Raw genomic sequence first — 21,949 nt, forward strand, 5'->3', positions numbered from 1 at the left:
ACTGAAATATAAAATCTATAATTCTATAATAAGTGAAACCAATAAACATAAATCATTCCATCTACACCAGGTGCCAGTCAATGTGGAAATAGATACATCATACACAAAGCTTCAGTTCTGATTATCAATAGGCTTTGAAGGATCTTAGTACTCAGAGTTTCAGTAACTCTGAACCATTACATATACGATACGTTGTGGTTTTCGGAACCTCGTGTATCAAGCATATCGTATTGCCACTCAAAGCTTCAGTTCTGATTATCAATAGGCTCTGCATTTTGAGCCTCATCTAGTTCCAAACAAGTTAAACACCACAGATCAAAATATCTTAGATGCATATCCCATTCAACGTTTTATAGATGTTTCTCGTGATCAAGCTATAAGATGTATAAAATTGTTATTTCATTAGATATGAAAAGACCAAAACAACTAGAGCTACATTGTCACTTTAAAACAATCTTAGCATTGTCCAAAAGGAAAACAAAATAAAATATCGGACTAAATTAAAGACATCTTTGGCATTTTATTTCACGCACAGTGCCTTGGCTATATGAGGTCCTGGGTTGGGAGGGATGAACTGAGTACAGAAATAAACTTTGGCATTTTATTTCGCGCACAGTGTCTGCCCTCAAACTCTTAACTTCCGCTCACTCCTCCAGCGAAGATTTTTAACATTACACCAACTAGCCAAGTAATGGCCCAGGGTCTAACCCAGCAAGAGATCAATAATAGGCCCAATACTCTCCAATACATTAGGTCAGATTGGCTCTAAATATTATTATTTCAAAACGTGCTCTACAATGATCCAAGCCAGACCCACACTGGCTGTCCAACTCCAACAAATAACAATAATAACAATAAACAGGTCATGCTAAAAGACTGCAGTGTTGGGTGTACTCAAAATAGTACATATAAACACCATATATGTGCTAAACAAATGCTCGGTGCTGCACTAGGCCAGACCCGGCGAACAGACGAAATCGGCTTCCATCAGGGCAAACCTATGCCCACACCGTTCTAACAGTCTTTCATACCTTGCATTGGGAATCTCTCCCCATGAAATAAAGCATATAAATACGGAGACATTCTCAACGCATAACAGTAAAGGCTGATCGAACAGGCTTTGCCCTGACTGAAGCCGATTCCCGAACAGAGCCCCAAAGCCCGTGCAGCACTAAAACAAAAGACGGTTCATCTGGATGCCTGCAAAACAGCATTTAATGTGCGAAACAAATGCTCATGCGCACCAGTATCAGTAATCATACAATAAATAATCCATTCGATGCAGAAATACAAATCATTGCATACAAGGTATCAGAAGAAATAAATTCGCTTCTATAGTACATACAAGCCGAAGCAGCATTCAACTTAAAAATGCTCTAGAAACATGGTTACACGGATGCTCAACAATAATTAATCACCTAGGAAAACTTGTACAGCTGTAAATGTGTATGAAACGCACCACGAAGTGAGATTTCTGGGCCAAATAGAACGATCTAGATTGCATTATCTCAAAATCCCTCTTACTCTACATCAACAGTAGTATATCTACTCTTATTCCGCATCATTGTCAGCCTCAGCATCTTCCTCATCTTCCTCATCTGTCATATTGTTTATCACTTCTTCGATTATACTTTTCACCTCCCCTTTTCTATGCATTAGATCCATTCCAAAATGAGTACCTATCACATTATAAGAAGAATAAAACATTACCAAAGTGTAGTCATAAGCAGGGGCTACTAGATCACATTATACCAAACTCTAAAGAACAACCCAGTGTTCAACTGGGCCCAGCCTTTGGCAAGTTCATTAAACCCGGTAAGCAATATCCAAGACCTGACAGGCCTAGATTAGTTTGCTCCAAAGAAGTCCCACACAGCACACACCCACCCACAAACACCATTTACACTGAATATCCTTATGATTTAGGTGGTTCAAGCATGAACATTAGACATAAAGTTGAAAGAAATACAGGATCAAACTCATGGCTCCGTTTGCAATTTGATGCCTAAATACTGCGAGAGAAGACAAGGCTAAGAAAAAGCAAAACCCTTGTAATGTGCAAGGAAATCATACCTAACTGCCTGAGAATATCCGACAAAGTGGCCTGCATTACAATCAGTTGGCATATTGTGTGAACGATGGTGAAAGATAGGCCAAATGGAACTAATTGAAATAGAATTAAACAATGAAAATTACTCACAGTATTAAAATCCACTTCTTTGACGATATCAGTGACTGCAGCATGCATCTCTTCTCTGCTTGGTTCCACCTTGCCCTTCACCTTTGATTTGCTCCTCTCTAACAATTCCAAAGGAAGAGATTAGAAAAGGAGTTGTAGGTGAGAAATAAAAGCCAACACATCACTGACATATTGAAACACTTGAAGTTTTAGAATAAATGTGACATGCATGATATTTTTAGCTTGCATAGTTTAGATTCTACATAATAGCTTGTAACCAGGATGCTGCAGAGAAACAAAATTAGGCCTGGCATCCCACAGACAAGTTACAATTTTAACAGTTAAAAAGCCTTCAAAAATTTTGATCAGTACATGCAATGACAGAAGATAGGAAGAAAGGATGCAGTCATGACATCAATTGGCTGCATATTTACCAGCATTAGAGTTTTCCTCTCTGTCTATATAAATGAAAGGCCTTATATCAATTGGGTACTTTTCTGGATGCCTCGCTCAATCAAGAGCTTATCAAAATGAAATGGCCAAAATTCCCAAAACATTTTAAAAAATGCTCTTATTTGCAACAAACAAAAAAAAAGGATTGCTGATTGAAAACATACAGAACGCATCAATGAAGTCCCAAAAACAATATATATTCCAAAGTACTAAGCAACATAAATACAAAAAAAATACCATCTATAAATACCAATGAGTGGCAAAAAAAAGTATTCAAGTAGCTAACCAAACCCAATTGGGTTGGGACAAGGCTTACACAATGGTGATTAAAATAAATACCAATACATCAAAACTCATGAGTTGGATTTGGCTGCTGAAGCATCACTATAGGCATGGGGGGTATATCTAGGGGCATTATGGTACTCAAACTTGATGGCTGCATTTTAACCACAATGCCCCTAGAGATACTCATTTAACCAAGCACAGTACTTCCGCGGAAGCTTCAGCACAAGAACAGTACAACTAAACACAAATATAAAGAATAATAGTGTCAACATCAAAAACAGCAAAAGGCCAAAAAAAGTAGGCCCAACATACTGACCATCCTAATTAGAAGATCCCACCAGAAGTGGAAAGCCACTGGTCCAATCTAAATCTTATTGCTCAACATCTGAAGTAAATAATTGTATTATGGCAAACCACCACTACAGATCAACATTGCATGTCCAGCATACCACTCAGAAAGCCCAATCAATGGCCAGTCTGGCAATCAAAACAATATGCCACTTGGGCAGCCAAATCAATAGGTCTTAACCACTGTTAGCAGTCACCAACCCACGAGATGGTTTGAAAGATAAATCATTCACGAGGGAACACATCAAAAAAATAATGTATACATCAAATAGTCCATATCTTGCACAAACATAACATACACAAAGAAAATAGCATATCTAAATTGATTTGCATTTGCACAGCCCATACACTCCATTCGGGGAGAGTGCAAATATGAATATGCACAGTTCATACACTCCATTCGGGGAGAGTGCAAATATGAATATGCACAGTTCATACACAAGCTCCACTTGTATTTGCACTGAACATATTTGTATTCGCAGTATTCCAAATGGAGCCTAGAGTACCTCACCAGAATCTTGGAGTTACATAATTAGGGGTGCATGTTGGGCTGGCTAAGAATGATTTGAGGCAAACACTAACCCAACCCAAGCCATGGAACCTCCAACCTAACTCTAACCCAACCGAAAGTTTTTAGGCCAAGTTGGGAACAGGTTGACTTTGGATTTCATTTAGAATCAGCCTAGGGTATTAAACCAACCATAATGTGGCAAAATGCTATTAACTAATACACAAGAGAGAGAGAGAGAGAGGAGGTCTTGAAGATTAGAAGTATGGTAAAGAAAATAGTACCGGTATAAAAATTTACAGTGGGGCAAAGCTAATGTTATAGCTAAGATTGCACCAATCATTAGCTATAACCATGCAGGCCAGACCTAACACCAATCATTAATTGTTAATTTGATGAAGAAACCATTATCAGTAATGCATATATTGATGAATTGCTTTTTTTTATCAATAACACTTTCATTAACTCATCAAAAGAAGATTTACAATAGGAAGACAAACACGCTTAACCTCCAAGAGAAACAAAAAACCTCAAAAAAAGAAAGAAAACACACTATAGTTACAGCTTAGCCCAAAAAGGTGAATCCCGTTCTGCCCCTTGTTTAGCAAAACCGTCAGCTAGGAAATTAGCCAATCTTTTAACCCAAAGTATCTTAACTTCCATCTCCCGCACCAGCCACTTGAATTTCCTCCTCTAATTATTGTACTTCCACAAACCATTGTGATTTCTAATCAGCCACCCTATCACCACCTCTGAATCCCCTTCAATTAAGAGTTTCATGATGTTCAACTCCTTAGCTTTCTGTACTCCTTCCATAACTACAAAGATCTCAGCCCTAAGGGAGTCACCCACTCCAATTGGGCCTGAGAACATAGCAGAAATGACCCCATTTTCATCCCTAAAAACACCCACTCCAATTGTCTCGGATCTCCCCTGCTACACCCATCAAAGTTTAGTTTCACGAATCCACTAGGTGGAGGGGTCCAAGCCACACTCATTACTGACTTGGCCTGTGTGCAATTTGCAATTTCACCCCACTTCCACAACATGTCATCCACAGTGTTATCTGTGAAAAGCTCCAAAGATTTCAACCATTGTACCGCCCTAATATGAATGATAGCCCATCTGATGCTCCTCTCTGAGCTTTTGAGAATATCCTAGAGTTTATTTCTTCCCAAAGTGCCCAACATACTGCAGCCCTTAGTCCTCTCCACATTGACCTTCCCCTTTTTATCCGCCACCTGAAAAGAGAAGGGGAAAAAAGGCCTTGCAAGTCTGATGGGGTATTCCAACTACATCCAAATAGGGACAAAGCTCATTCCCAAATTGACCTCACAAAATGGCAAGACACTAGTAGGTGAAAACCAATCTCCCCATCCGCTTTACAAAGAACACACCACTAAGGTAACAAACAAGTATTGGGTCTCTTCTCTTGGAGTAGATCACCAATGTTGATTCTTTCCAGATAGGCTTCCCAACAAAAACTACCAACCCTAGAAGGTATTGCTCTGCACCAAACCTCATCAACAGGAAAAGGAGGGAAGGTAGGACTGGTGGACTGACTTAAGACTTTGAATAAAGAAACACAAGAAAAAATGTCGTTGGGAGAAGGTGTCCAAATTCTAGAATCCACCCTAGTGGGGTCTAAGACAACGTTATCAAGAATTGCAATAAGGCTCAAAATATTGTCAAAGTTTGAGTCCCTCAAATCCCTTCTTAGACCCAAGTTCCACCCAATCCCAGAAGTGGAAGAGGATGGGATGGTAAAAGACGAGACTGGCTCATTTTTCAAATCAGAAAGAGCAAACAAATAAGGAAACTGATTTTTTAGAGGGGCACTCCCCACCCAGGTCATGAATGGCTTTCCAAGGAGAATTGCTTGTGATCCTAACTCTGATTCCAATGTCACATCCATTATGATCCAACCCATGAATACTTGCCACTATTCTAACCCATAGCTTCTCATTCTCCAAAGAGAATCTTCACAACCACTTTCCCAACAGAGTCATATTCCTTCTCCTCATATTCCCAAGCCCCAAACCACCACATGTTTTACTCCTACAAACTATCTCCCAGCTAACTCTATGATCCCTCTTTTCCTCTCCCAGTTCTCACAAGAAATCTCTCATTAACTTCTCCAATCTATTAGCAACCTTCACTAGGAATTTAAACACCGACAAGAAAAAAATAGGTAAATTAGCAAACGTGGCCTTAATAAGAGTAATTCTCCCACCAAGAGAGAGGTAGTTCTTTTTCCAAGACACCAATCTTTTTTCAAACCTTTCCACCACCGAGTTCCAAAAGCTCTCACTCATAGGATTATCACCTAAAGGCAACCCCAAGTAGTTCAAAGGCCACCCTAAGACTTCACACCCCAGCACTCTCCCTGATCTTTCCCACCTCCAAATTCACCCCCACAACACAGCTTTTCCCAAGGTTAACCTTCAAGTTAGATATTTGCTCAAACAGTTGTATCACCGACTTCAAAGTCCTGATAAAGCTCACATTACTGCCTTCACAAAACAGAATCGTGTCGTCAGCAAACTGCAAGTGGGTAAGGGGGTTTCCACCCTCCCAACCTTAGCAATCCCACGATAAGCTCACTCAGAAAAGCAAGTGTTTTAAAACATTGTTGTTGCACCCTTGGAACAAAGGACAAGCCAGTGTTTTAAAAAAGCAAGGCGGAAAAAAAGCACAAGAGACAATTTGTGCCCAAGGCGCAAAGCGTTGAGTGCACCTTTTTGAAGCAAGGCGCAAAATGGGAAAAATGCCAAACATTTCCAAAAAATGCAAAAAGAAAACAAAAAAACAAAAAAAAAAGTGTTAAACATAATATTCATAAAAATATAAACTTAAATTTTCAAATAAATGTTTTAAAAACATATTATCTAAAAATAAAATACATAAACATAACATGTAAAGCACATTCAAATAAAAAATTAAAAATAAAACATTTTGAACATGTCAAACCCACAATCTCTTTGTTTTCCCAATTGCATTACTTCAAATAGCTAGCGTCATGTAAAACATCTTGCATTCCTGATCCTATGATCCACTTTTGTACCAAGCCCCTCGAGGCAAGCCCAAACAAATCCATGTTAGGGTCCTAAATTCTTAATCCAAACACAAAAATAAATGGTTTTATAATGCCAATTGTCTTTTAAGAAGATATTTTGCTAGGATGAATGTCTAGGACCAAGGTGAGCCGCATACCTTAAAATGTACCTCGCCTGAGAGCGAAGGCACATCTTTTAAATCACTAGGACAGCCTTCATATTATTTAGAAAGATTATTATCAAGTGCAGAGAATCATGGTCCTAAAAGTACATTAGACTTGGTTCCCCTCCCTAAGATATTCGAGAATAGAATGAGACTCCATGATAACAAATCACTTTCTAAATGTGATAATCTCTACTCTTGAAGCAAAGAAGCACCTTGAATCAGCAAATGCCATGAATAGAGACGCAATTGACCAAAATATGATCATGAAGATAAAGAACCACACATACTTGATGGACTCTTAACTTGCATGAATATATCCAAGACTTTCAGCACTACTGATCTTTATGTGTATCATCCTCCCATTCCAGCATCACAAGACTTAGGAACAAGTGTTCTTCAAAGTGGACTCATGTAAAGTCCAAAGCACTCCACATTGAGGAGCCATAGGACAGATACAAGGAAATAAGAAAAAGAAAACAGTCACATCCCTAAATGAGTCTTATATTTATTTCTACAACTTTTATCAATTATAATTTTTTATCAACTGTTCTATTGAGTATACGGATTACTCTTGATTTAGTATTAAGATATAGAGGGCCAATGTCATCAGAGTGTTAATATCAACCGGCCAATTGAGCTCCAATCCAACAGCATCATCTGATTAGTCAGCCAATTCTCGTACTGCAGTCACCTAGGATTATAAAGGGACAATTTCATAACAGCAGAAGATGCTGAACTGAAAATCTCATTGTTTAAATCTTTGTAAACATACTCTAATTGAATTGTTTACATTTCTATTTATTTGCAACAACACCTTTATTGTAAACATTTATGATGAAACGTGATTGGCCGATGGTTATGTCAAATAAAGAACACATAGAATAAAAGAATCCAATACTGAGGTTTTCTCATGTATTCTTCTTATTAGTTTGTGTGCTGTCTGCTGGGACAATAATACATTAAGAGCATTATTTTTCATCATCTACTAGTTAACGCCTAGGCACCAACTAGTCAACAAACTGACTAGAAATAGCAAGACAACTACTCACAACCACACCACATTGATAAAACTGATGGTGGGTATTCTTGTACTCTTATTTCAAGTCATGGATGCCCCATTTTATAAGACATCAAATGCAGACCATAACAAGATCATATGCGATTTTCTTACCAGAAAACTTGCAGCCAATTACAAGATTGTTTTCTCTTCTAGTTCAAAGTCAATCATCAGTTCAGTGATTTGATGATTTCTGCAGTAAGAATCACTAGAGCAGAAGGGAGTGTGTGATCACACACACACACACACACACACACACACACACACACACACACAAAGCCAACATAGCAAGAATCCAGGCCAAGGCTTATATCTCAGTCCTTGGTTTCAGGCCAGGCCTAAGCCTATATCATAGGTCTTGTAGAGAACACTGATGTGGGCCCCACTGCAGTGGTCCCCACTATGTCCGTAAGACAGCATGTGCAGTTATTTGTTTCAGTTATAGTAGTTCAGTTTGTTAATTCAGTTGTTATTTATTTCAGCTTTTATTTACTTTATTTATTATGTAAGTACTAAGGGCAGATGTGTCATTTCCATTATGTACTAAACATAACCTATAAATAATAAGAAAGTGGTGGCGACAAATCTGTTAGAATCTGTCCCTCCTTTCAACCACTTGTGTTTTCCTGTTTCTCCTCTATTCTCTCTCCTTTCTCTTTTCTTCTGTTTTGTAAACCTAAAACCTATTAGGATTCAAGACTGACTACAGTTTTGATCTTCTACTCAATATCAAAGCCTATCTAGGGCTTCTCATGTGTGTCTAGTCCAGCCGACCACATGAGGACTAGCTAGGGCTGGAAACTTTGAAGAAGAATTCAATGGCTGAATCTTGGAGATTACCAGGAGAGATTCGCAGCAGTTGAAGACTTGTGCGACTTGTAGAGAGTTGGTAATCAGGAAGAAGCATCGAAGGTTAGGGTTCAGGTAACCCTAGAAGACAATAAACCGAAGTATATAAGTAAGTTTTTTTATTGAGTTTCAGAGACTGCAATCAGTCGAGATAGGTTGGACCTATCTAGGAGGGGTTGAACTGTGTTCAAGTTTGTTTCTAGGGTTGAATTGCCGAACAGTGTTTAAGTGTGTTTCTAGGGTTTGACTGTTGGGCCAAACCCCCCCTCTCAAAGGTGATTAGTTTTTAGGGTTTCATATTGCCCTACGACAAGTCCCACTTGTGCGGACTGCTTGGAGAGTGCAGCTGAGCACTTATTTCAGACCTACAGTTTAAACCACAATTTTGCTCTTGCAACAGTGGGACCCACAGTAGTGGTTTCAGAAAATAGCAACTCAAATTGACAAGCTGCCTGGTACTGTGCATGCCGATTGATTTCAGATCAGATTTGAGTTGATTCCTTGCATATACTGTGATAGGCGATTGATTTCAAATCAGATTTGGGTTGGTTTCAGACCAGATTTTGGACCAGATCAGATCTGTATTGGTTTCGGATCAGATTTCAGACCAGCTTGTTTAACTCTGTTTTCCATTATGTACTAAACATAACCTATAAATAATAAGAAAGTGGCGGCGGCAGATCTGTTAAAATCTGCCCCTCCTTTCAACCACTTGTGTTCTCCTGTTTCTCTTCTATTCCCTCTCATTTTCTCTCGCTTTTCTTCTGTTTTGTAAACCTAAAACCTATTAAGATTCAAAACTGATTACAGTCTCGATCTTTTACTAGTCTTAAGCCCAGCCCAACCCATGATGACCCAGCAGATCTATTTACCTGTTCTCTGCATTTGTATTTTCTAAGCCCAATAGGGTAACATTTGGGTAAGTCATCTATGTTCATTTGGTTTTACCTTGTGCGTCGAAGAAAAGCCCACGTATAAGAGGTGATTCAGAGCAGAGAAGAAATAAGACACATATTGCATCTACCCATTTCCCATGTCACCCTCTTGTTTCAAAACATATGATACATTACCCAAGAAAATCTGGCAACAAGAATTATCTAATTACCAGGCTTGCAAAAGAACAGGGAAAAAACTAAGGCTATTATTCATAGATATAGATATTTAATGTGAAAGATGTGGACAAGGGTTATAAACATGCAACCAATTAGGGGGTCATATATTCTTTTTCCATGCATGTATTACAAATACCTTGATCCTTGGTAAGAATTTTTCCTGCAGACTTGCCTCCTGGTTTTTTGCTTGTTTTGTCTTTACTGGACATAGTTTTATTCTTCTCACTTTTCTTTTCATACCCCAGTTCCTTTTTGCTTGACAACGCCTTCGATTTAGAAGGTGAGCTGGAAACTCTATCAGAAGCAGAAGCTTTTTCTGCAGTACACTTAGAGGGACTTTTTGCTGATTTTGAAGGGCTTTTAGCAGATTTTGCAGGTGTACCCTTTTTGACCGGTGCAGGTGTATCCTTGCTCTTGGATTCTGTGTCCTTGGTTTTCTTCTTGGCAGACACCTTTTTTCTTTGTCTCTGCCCCTTTGGTCTGTCTTCCTCCCTTTCTGATTCACTTTCCCCTGAATCACTTGCATCATGATCACTTTCTTTTTGCACTTTGTCGCTATCATCACCTTCATCAGAATCAGCCTTTACGTCAGTAGATTCATCCTCATCTTCAACCTCCTCTTCAGCCTTGCGCTTTTGTTTTTTATCAATTTCAGTGCTTCGTATCCGCTTCTATTTGCAGAAAGAACAAACAGACAAACAAAACATTGTCACAATAGATAGAGATTACCACAAGGATTAAAACACTTTAAAGATGTTGTCCAAACCTAACTACAAGACAAAATTAGCAATAAAACATTCAAAAAATCGCATTCTTTTTCCATATATATATATATATATATATATGTTTCTTGATGTTGAAGACCCACTGACACATCTTAAAAACCCAAAATACTTCAATAGACAAGCAAGCATTAAAACATAATCCAAAAAGACAAGATTGTTGTGGACTTCATTCATAAAATTATATCAACTACCACTATAGTTGTTTGCAAAGATCAAAGTATCAGCATCAAGTATCAAATCAAAAGGCTTGGATACAGATGCATATTCTCATATGCTTTGGATACAATGGATATGGTGGAGAGAAATTGATACAAATAGATACATTGGGGAAACTATTGTAAATCTCACAAAAAGTCTAACAAATCACACCAACAATAAATCTATAGTTGAAATAACCACAAATAAGGTATAAACAGAATACAAACTTTCATGGTTGACATGAAGAGATATATAACAATCAACAATACCAAGAGTCTAGATATATATACATAGGGTTCGACTATGATATAGAAAAGATACGATATCCAAAAAACAACTGACCAATAAACCAGAATCATAAATGTAATAGGGAACATGGTGTTATTTATCAAAATTCATGGGTGGGTTTTGATTGGTCAGAACTCTTTGAATACCATATCTTTTCTGCATCATAGATTTTCCCATATACATATCATACAATAATTTTACTGATCATACATCAAATAATGTTTGAGTTTCCAATGTAATAAAAGTTCATTACAAGGCACATCAAATTGTTGTTAGATCAATGAATTTGATAGATCACTGATATATCCATCCCATAGTTCTTTCCTCTCATGAAAATAATGTAGAATATACATCATAAATATCTTTTAATTTTCAAAACTTATATAAAATTTCAGGTAAAATCATTTTTGGCATAAATTATTGTTAGATAAATGAGTTTAAAACCAATGTTTGATGGAAGGCACGGCACATGCTCTGATGGAAGGCACAAATTAACAAAAAAATCAAAATAAATTGGGAAATATTAAAAATATTTATAATTAAAATATGATTTAATTTTAAACTAAATGTTTTAAAATAGCCTATCAGCACAAATGTAAACACACAGCATAGCATATAAAACATATTCAAAGTGAATAATGCAAAAATAAAATAAAAAGTAGCATACAAAACATGTTCAATCATATCAAACTTTTAAGTAATATTTTAACTAAGAGTAAAGACTAAAAAACTTGAACTGTTTCCAGGCTCTCGGTAAATAGTATTTTAACTAAGAGTCTGGATGGAGTTAGAAATCTTCTAGAGTAAAAAGATTTAATGAGGATGGAGTGGAAACTCCTCAAGGCAACAACATAAACCTGAATTTCGATGGGAGCTCCTTCCAAAATCCATGTTTGGCAGGAATAGGAAGTGTATTCAGAAACTCTGAAAGCAGGATTTTGGCATTATAATCAGTGGTAATTGGAATGGGTAACTCCTCGAAGGTGGAATTCAAGGCATTAATGCAAGGTCTTAGGTTCGCAAAACACTAGGGTTACAGACAGGTGGAGGTGGAGGGTGACTCAAAACTAAGTATATCATGGGTAAACTGTAAAAGACATACCCCATGGACACTCAAACATTCTTTCGGGGAAGTGGAAAGCATGCAAGAGAACTAAACACTGAATTCAAGTGGGTAAGAAGGAATGCAAATGGGCCTGCTGATTCCCTTGCTAAGTAGGGGGTTGCAAGCAAGGTTCAAAGTATCAATACATCTCTGTGTATCGGTACTAAAAACATGCACTTCTATATTTCTGTTTAATTTTTTTTTTCAAAATTTGGTTATTATATAAGTTTTTATATATTTTTTATTAAAAAAGAAAGGATTCCTGCCTGTAAACAGGTGTTTCAGAATCCAAAAGATACGATACAATACACCCGATACAGGGTGTATCGTATAAAATTTTGTTCCTTGGTTGGAAGGCAACAACTGTTTTGGGATTCAATGCAATTTGGAGTTAGCTTTTTGGGAATGAAAGCCCTATCTTTTGATTTGTACTCATCTTTCCATAAGTAAATATAATAAAATTACGTCTTATAATGATCAAATAAAACTTTTAATTTCTACATTTCTTTCTGAATTGCATTATCTAAAATAGTTACTGTAATGTTTCATATTTTATTGCTAATTCTACAACCACCATTCTAACAAGCCCCTTGAGGCAAGCCCAAACAAGTCAACCTTAGGCTCTTAAAATTCATAATCCCAAAAGAAATGATTTTGTGATCTTAAATATCCTTTAAAAAGCAATAAACCGCAAAAAAAATAAAAAGGTGCATACCAAGGCTGAGGCGCAAGGCACACCAGGGGCACGCCTAGGCACACCAAGCATGAACCTTTTGAAAGTGGTGCATCTGGGCCAAGGCAAGGCGCATAGCTTAAAATATACCTCCACCATGCACCTAGGCGCATAGCTTAAAATATACCACCCCCATGCACCTAATCCAATATGACCAATTCAGTGCATGTTTAACACTTAACCCAACTCATCCGCATCCTTATATGGACCTAATGTTTGCCGTTATTCCCTACACCTGCAATATCTTTTATTGATAAGTCCTAAACCTGCATTACCTTCCCTCAATAATCAAAGTGACCACCCAAAATCTACAGAGCCCATAAATTATAATGCTTCACTAATATAAAACATGGGTGCAAATCCATAAATATTCGTTAAAAAATCAAAAACTGATGCGGTGAAGAATACTGCACAAATTAAAGAGACTATAGCTGCATTTGGCATGCTTTTAGAGAATTAATTGTGATGAATTTTGTGATTCTAGAAACAATTTTAAGCTTGGATGTACAATAATATTTCAAAGTGTCTGACCTCTTTCTTGAGCTCAAAAGTCATTCTAATAACTGATTTTAAGAACCAATTTCAAGCTTCAACTACTAATTCTATAGAGCACTATTTTAACTGACCATAGTCTAAGTTGCATAAAATACAAGCAAAAAAATAAAGTTTAATAAAACAGAGAGAAACAAGACTTCATTCTCTCAGATGAAGGCTTTAGCAAATGCATTAAAATCCGGCACATTGAAATATTTAGTGCATTACACCATGCTGAGCATAACAAAACTTTTAACATCTATAATCTCCTAAGGTAGGGCTGCTGATAGAACAGCAAGAATATGTTCTTGACAACAAAAGGAAAGAACACTCATGAATGAAGTCGTTATGCATCTGCCAAGCACAATGAAATATTTAGGTGCCATACAAGTAACATTAAATTTCAACCAAAGAAGGACATTATTCACATAACACAAACCTTGCTAGATCCTTCTCCAGATGCTTTTTTTGTACTTGATGGTGTCTTTCTCTTGCGTTTTTTACTTTTCTGCGCCTGAGATAAGTGACAAAGTTCTTCAAAAAAATCCAACCAAATCAATTAATGCAAAAGTCAAACTCATCATCGCTACTAAAAGTCTAAACAGCGTAGTAGTGTAAAACCTGTTCCTTGTCAGCAAGAGAGATTTCTGTTGTTGCATGGGGAGATTCCAAAAACTCCAATAATTTCACCGATAGTTCTTCCTGAAAGTATACTTACATGCTATAAAATATCTATTAATGCTTATAAACTACAAAGACCACAAAGAGAGTTATAAAATAGTTGCCAACCTTTCTTGTAGCAGCCCTGTTAACAGGAATATCAAGCACATCACAGAAATCCAACAACTTTTCCTTAACACATTTGTCAAGCTTTTCTTTTATCTTTGCCCTATGTTTTTCCTAAAAAAAAAAGAGAACATTAATTAATGATTAAAAAAGGTCTTCATTTTGATTTGCAAAGCACCAAATAGCAGCACTTAATACTTACATTTCCTCTAGATCTAAATCAGTAATATAAAGAAAAAATGCAAACTTATCAGCAAAACTAGGAAAGCACCCCATACCATTTTTTATCAGAAACGGTAACTTTCATTAGACATATTAAGAAAAGCACCCCATACCTAGCCAGAGCAAATTTAACCATGACCCACCAACTCATGAACCAAGTGGGTGGCAAGGATATCAGTAAGGTAGAACAACAGAACATCATAAAGTAAATAGAAGAGATAAAAGAGTATAGAGATAGGAGGGGAAGTGTAGCAAGGGATGTTCTAATTACAGTGTTTTAAAGGTGTGGAAGGCGTACGCCTAGAGGCGCGCCCCCCAGGCAAGGCACCCCCAAAATGCCCTAAGGCATAGGCCAGAGGCACTAACACTTCTAAGGCATATGCCTAGGGGTGATCATGGGCTGGGCCAGGCCAAGCTTTGCCTTCATAACAACGGGCTTAGACTAGGCCCTGGCCCAGACCGGCCAACATTATGGACCAAAAAATATAAGCTCGGGCCCAACCCTACATCAGCCCATGCTGAGCCGGGCCAAGATTCCAGGCCTAATTATTGTATTTCAGTTCCAAAATTAAACAATTGTAGTTTTTTTTCACTTATTGTTGTGGAGACTATAGTAACCTATAAGAAACTTTAAACTTAATATCAAGATAAAAGCTTCGAACATAAAAGAAATTAAATAATTATACCTTGTAATTTATAAGTTTCAATTGGTATTAGAATGCTAAAAATGATAATTTTAACAAACCAATTTTTCTATCAACAAAAAATCAACCTAGAACCTATAATATCTATCAAAAAAAAAAAAACATCCATTGTCATGTAATATCCACAAAACAACTTTAAACATCTCTATAAAAGGCTCCATCTTCCACTCAACTCCTACAAATAAAAAGTGAAATAAAAAATATATTAGCAAACTAAGAAAAATAGTTCAAACTAATGTAAATAAATAAGTAATAAAATATTGAAAATGGTTTCAATTTTACCCAAAACTTGCAACCACTCTAAACTTCAGATTTATTTTCATCAATGGAAGTCTTCATCACTAGAAGATTCATCTTTTGGTGAGAGCGAGATTGGGCACAGCAATTGTTTTGTGAAATTGTTGAGAGAGAGAGAGAGACAAGAATAATTAGGGTTTAGTAATTTCTATATTTCATTAAATACTATATTATAATTTGGTAAGACCTAAGACAGTAGGATTAAAAACTTTAATCTCCTACAAATCTCTATTAATCTCTATTTAATATATCAAACATCAATAATCAAATCTTTTTAAATAACGTATATACATAAAGATATATATTATTTATAAATATCCAGGCCAGGCCCAAGCCCAGCCCTAAATTTTGTAGGCCTAACGCAGGCCCAAGTCGGGCCTTACCAAAAACCTAGGCCCAAGACTGGATTTTCTGAGCCGGGCTTGGCCGGGCCAAGCTGAAATGATCACCCCTACATATGCCTCAGGTGCAAAACGCACACGCCTCATACACTAGACAAAACAAAGAAAAAATTATAAAAAAAAAGGTATAGAAAGGAAAGTAAAACAAATTGAAGGAAAAAAAAAGTGAAAGAAAGAAGAAAAAAACAGAGAGAAAGAAAGAAAGAACACTACTAATTTAGATTTAGAAGGAAAGAGAGATGGCTTGAGAGAAGAAAAATGAGATGGCTTTTTAATATAAAAGAAAAGAACGTCCTTGAGATCCATTTAATATAGAGATGGTTTGAGAAAGAAAGAACATCCATGCAACCGCAAAAGGAAAATGATACAGGCACGAGGAAAGAGAGATGGCTTGAGAGTAGAACATTAAAATACCCTATTCTTAACTCACCAAAGCTAGAAAGTTCGCTTGTATTTCTCTAAAAACAATGTGGGTGTCTTAGGTGCTCTAAATCAAACTCAATCAAAGTCTGCTTGCATACAAGCACAACCCATAATGACGGGTAAGAGAAGGTTACCCAATTAATCCACCCCATTGCCAACCATATGCAAAATGGCACAATGTTCTCGTATGAAAAACAAAAAATAAGATTCTTTAAGAGGAAATGGAAATAAATAAATAAAGTACCTCATTCTCAGTCCACACAAAGCCAGAAAACTGATTTATGTTTCTTTTCACATTATGTACCTGCAAAACAGTACTGTGTTTACAATCTGCAGGATATTTAACAGCCAGTATCAAAATTGAGTGGCAATACTACAACAACTAGGCAAGGTAACAAAAAAAAATAAGAACCATATAGATAAAGTTTGGAATCAATTTTAGGGAACCATCAAAAAAGATTGATCACCTTCGTCTTCTTTCCAAAAAGAATTGTGTGAAGCAATTGAAGGTTTTCATCACCCTTTCTCTTTGACAATTTGAAAGACACTGAAACAACTCAGAACATTAAAAAAATTGCAAATAAGGAACAAGAGTTCAAACCAGGAACCAACAAGACTGGTAGAGATAACCTAAACCTTTATAAGAAGTAACATCTACAGAAATTTCCTCCAGATATACATCATTCCCACAAGACCAAGAGTTCAAACAAGGAACCAAAACAATGACGATATGATCACAAATACGCAGAGTAGAAAACAAAGCCAAGTGAGTAACAACCATGAAGATGCACCAAGTTTTTTTATCAATAACAGCAACTTTCATTAAGAAAAAGATGATAGAAAATTACAAAACGAAGGGAGGGGTAAAAACTCTTAACCCTCACTAACATTAACAAAGATTAAGATGCACCAAGTTATTATCTTATTTATGCTATGAATGGTAGTAATGGGAATCATAAACAGCTCATAAAGTAGTCAACATGAAATGATTGTAGTTAATTAGTAGTAAGTTTTGACTGTAGTTGTCATTTAGGATTTATATACTATTGTTTTTAAGTAACTTAATTTAGAGGTCAGTCTAAGAGGCAGCGTTTTCGTTTTTAAAACACAAGGTTGTTTGGTCTTTTAAGTTCAATTGGGCAATTAACCCAGCTGTGTTAGCATATAAATAGTTGTAAACAACAGTATATTACAGGTCAAAAAAATGAAACTAGAGTGCTCGCTTCTGGAAGTTGACTTGTGTGAGGCAACTACACTTAGAAGTTCTTCTTAAATCGTACAAATGATTTCTAACCATTGGGTGACTGTCTAACTTATTTCCCATCCTTCAAATTTGAACCTATTGATGGATGGAGTTCTTATAATTCTAAAAAAAATCTTAAAACCTGGCTTCTTTTCTCTCTAACTAGGATGCTTGGGCATAAATAGTTCAGGAACCTCAACTAAATCACCTTAAATCCATGTAAACCCTTTCAGCATGTAATTGTCTTTCCAAATTACTATATTTCATCTTTATCAGGCCTTCATCTCCCGTAGCCCCCATTTCACAAATTAAACCCAACCTAGAATGGATTTGATCACTTTATTCATCAGTAAAACACCTATTGAATTTAATTCTTCCAGTCATAGGATCCCAATTGAAGCTTAGACTCTGACCACTAAAATATGCCAAGAAAATAGGCTTACAAGAAATAACCATGGGGATTAGTCTTATTTTGAACATAGATAGTTTCATTTGCATACCATGGATAACTTGATTCTTCTGTTATCCCAATCCCTAAGCTGCATATGATTCCTACCACTACTAACATACCTGAAGAGGCAGTTGGTAAAAAATTGATTTCAGCTGCTGATCCAAATAATATGGGGTCGTGAAATGGGTGCACTAAATACAGACCAAACCTTCAACATTTTTTGCATCAAAAGGCCACCATCAGAGTCAAACATGTGCACCCACAATCAAAAGGTCACCATTAGGTCCCTTGACACCACCCTTGAGTTGAGAACTGTTTCCAAAATCACAATCAGTGTTTTGAAAGCGCAAGGTGCAAAAAAAAAGCGCAATGGCCAATTTGCACCTGAGGCACGAGGCGCGCGCCTTTTTAAGAAAGGCGCAAAATTACAAAAAAAAAAAGTCAGAAAATTCAAAAACAAAAAACAAAAAATACTAAACATAATGTTAATAAAAAAATATAAACTTAAATTTTAAAATAAATGATTTAAAAAACTTATTATCTAAAATTAAAATACATCAACCTAACATGTAAAGTGTATTCAAATGAAAATTTAAAAATCAAAGAAAACATATAAAGCATTTTCAAGCATGTAAAACCCACAATATCGTTTTTTTTCCTTAATTGCATTGCTTTAAGTAGGTAATGTGATGTAAGACATATTGCACTCTTGATTCTATGAATCACCTTTGTACCACGCCCCTTGAGGCAAGCCCGAGCAAACAAGAGCAGAGAGAACCCCCTATCTGTTGATGTTGTCCATTAATTCATTGCAATAAGATATCCTCTTAAAAGGCAATGAAAGTTGTAAAATCATTATTTTTTATGTGGGAATTAAGAATTTCAGACCCTAACATATACTTGTTCGGGCTTGCCTCGAGGGGCATGGTCGGGGGTCCGGGAGCAGAGCCTCTAGCCCAGCCATTAGACTCGGAAAAAAAAAAAAGCAAAAATCGTAAAATTTTAAAAAGGCGCACGCCTGGACTGAGGCGCATCAAACGCACGCCTTTTGAAAGGGGTGCACCTAGGACCAGGGCGAGGCACATATCCCAAAATGTGCCTCACATGTGCGCCTAGGCACGCCTTCTTTTAAATCACTGATCACAATACAAAATCTTGGAGAGTTCATACGGACCCTTTCCCAAGATTAAATGCAAATTCGAAGTTCGTCAACATTAACAATGTATGCACTGTCATTGAGGACATGCCATACCAGCCTACATTATATTGTGCATGTTAGGGGCTATTACATGTACTTCAGATTTTTTATATTAACAAAGTCCTTTTCTGATGACATCAATCAACATATATGAAAGCTTTTTATAGTTCAATCATTTTATTTGACATTAGCATAAATGGTTCTTGCTTTTAAATACATTTTATTGAATTGGATAAATGTTATGGTTGCATTATATTGAATTTCTTCTCAGGTAGCAACCTAGGTATCTGTTCTTTTAGTCAATGTGGCTTCTTAAAGTCCTTGTATAGAACAAGGATAACCGATTTTCTTACACAAGCTCAGCTCAGCTAAGCCTTGTCACAGCCACATTGGGTCAACTACATGAATCCTGTTTTTTCCATTGCACGAAATATTATACTAAACATTCTTTTTTTCAAAGTGCCATATTGCACGTTATAACTTATTGAAATATGAAGAAATATGAAGAAAAATAAGAAATTTAATTTCTATAAGAGAGCAAGCAAGAGAGAATGGGCGAAGGGAAAGGAAACAAGATAGGAAACAACTTGTAATGGTATACAACAGCAAAATATAATGAGCAAAATTGCATATCTATGAGGTATTATCTATATAGAAGTGGAATAACAGGTATTGTTAAAATAACCTGAAAACACTAAGGCGTTGCATAACCAACATAAAACAGGGACAAGAATGAGGTGTGGGGAACTGCACTAAAAATAACAGAACGCAGCACCCCAACATATACAAGTACCATAGCTAGCATATTAGAGGCTTACTTATTAGGCAACCATGACAATAAAACAGTGGAATACATTAGGATGGTCAGCTCTCATAAGATGGTTTCAGCATTTGTCATTGACATAACACCTCCCATATATGTATGCAATATATACATTTCTATTAACGATTGTGCTTGGCATGGGGAAAATGAATTAATTAATTACATCCACTTGCATCCTTTTTAGTAATTGGATTGCGACTCACGTCAGTAGCTGCAATGTGCTTTAGAGACGAACAAGAATCACCACTTAAGGAAATACTGGATAGACGAAGAACATAGGATGTTTTTATTGTCAATGATGTTTACCATTTGGAATGTCCTTGAGCGGGATACCACGACCCTGAAATACCATAAGATTCCAACTAAGCAAATACTCAAATCCTGAATTAAAAAGCAAGAACCAGCTCAACAAGCTAAAAAGAAAATAATCCCTGCCCATTGCCCAACAGCCCATCCTACCTTAGCAATAGAAAACCCCTTAGTCGCCGAAACCTTCTCGGACGATGGCTCTGAGTAGCGCTCCACGGTTTTCCTCTCTCGTACGGGTCTCTCAATGGGTGTAACCGGTTCATCCGAGCTAAACTTCCTCTTTGCCTGCTTCTTCTGAGTCGAGTCCTCCCCGGATTTTTCTGATTCGTCGCGACCCTTCTTCAAACCGCGCTTGCGACTCACTTTGACTTTCTTGTCTCCTCCCTCGCTCTCCTTCAATTCTTTCTCTTCCTCCGCAGCTTCTACCTTTTCGGACTCTTTCTCTTCTAGAGTATCATCCTTAACCGCCATCTCTGAATCTCCTCTCTCATTGTCTTCCTCTCCGTCCTCTGCTTTCTCCTTGACTCCCTCTTCGTGTTCTTTGCTTTCCTCTTTGCCCTCTTCTTTCTCCTTGACGGGAGATCCATCGTCGGATTTCTTCTCTTCTAGGGTTTCAGAAGCCATTGCGGTGAACAGCCAGTAAATGCGTTAAAGAGAAAATGAAGCCCTAAGTGTGAAGATTTGTAAAACCAAGAAACACCAGTAAACTTTGGAGCAGCTGATCTGAAAACTTCACATGGAATCTCGCCTGAGTAGATAACCGTTAGCTTGTAACAAGCCCGCGCTTGACTCCGTTGTAGAGTGTTTCGAGCTTCAAGAGTACCAGTTTTCGAGTGGGAAAAGGGGATACGATATATATTATGGGGGAGGAGTGTGACATAAATGGTCTGAGGTGGATTTGAAAGTGAGTTTGAATTCCATGTGGGTATTTAACAAGGGCGGGCTCAACAAGCCGGTTTGAAATTTCATGCCAAAAATATAGCGGGCTTTAGTACTCCTACGGTTTCATGTATCTCTGACTCTGTGGGCTTGCGGACCTACGGTCCCCGACTGACCCGTCCCTCGGTCCCCGGCTCCCCGCTAGGCCGCTATATTAAAAACCTTCCGTTCTGTTCTTTTTGGATGTATATTCAAGTTTCAAACTTCAATACAAAAAGCCCCAATGCATTATAGATAGCGGTTTTAGGCACATCTAAGAGGCACTGGCTAATAATTAATCAGACGGTACGTTTTTGTCTTTAGAGTATAAAGGTACCTAATCTATTGATTCTTTGTCATTATATAATATAACTTGTTGTTTTTTGTATCCGGCGTCCCCAAACCGATCGGGTTGGTATACCGAGATGGGGACGGGAATGGAAAATAATTGAGGTATATGATAAACTTCATTACAAGGTTTTAAAAATCGATGGAACCACTCTGCCCTTCTATTTTTT

The 21,949-nt window shown here is 37.1% G+C and overlaps 1 protein-coding gene across 1 annotated transcript; it reads right to left on the reverse strand.

Moving 5' to 3' along the window:
- Positions 1–1,237: 1,237 nt before the first annotated feature.
- Positions 1,238–21,587, reverse strand: LOC148862407 (DEK domain-containing chromatin-associated protein 1-like). Its single transcript, XM_088976815.1, has 11 exons — positions 20,664–21,587; positions 20,511–20,544; positions 16,957–17,036; positions 16,734–16,793; positions 14,446–14,556; positions 14,278–14,358; positions 14,096–14,170; positions 10,150–10,684; positions 2,201–2,298; positions 2,074–2,104; positions 1,238–1,679 (listed from the first exon to the last, which is right to left on the reverse strand). Exons 1-11 carry the CDS (start codon positions 21,135–21,137, stop codon positions 1,552–1,554), a joined length of 1,707 nt encoding a protein of 568 aa, XP_088832941.1. The 5' UTR covers positions 21,138–21,587; the 3' UTR covers positions 1,238–1,551.
- Positions 21,588–21,949: the final 362 nt, after the last annotated feature.

This window comes from Nelumbo lutea, chromosome 3 (assembly GCF_056320005.1).
Source record: "Nelumbo lutea isolate HS-2025 chromosome 3, American lotus-T2T, whole genome shotgun sequence".
Taxonomy (NCBI): domain Eukaryota; kingdom Viridiplantae; phylum Streptophyta; class Magnoliopsida; order Proteales; family Nelumbonaceae; genus Nelumbo; species Nelumbo lutea.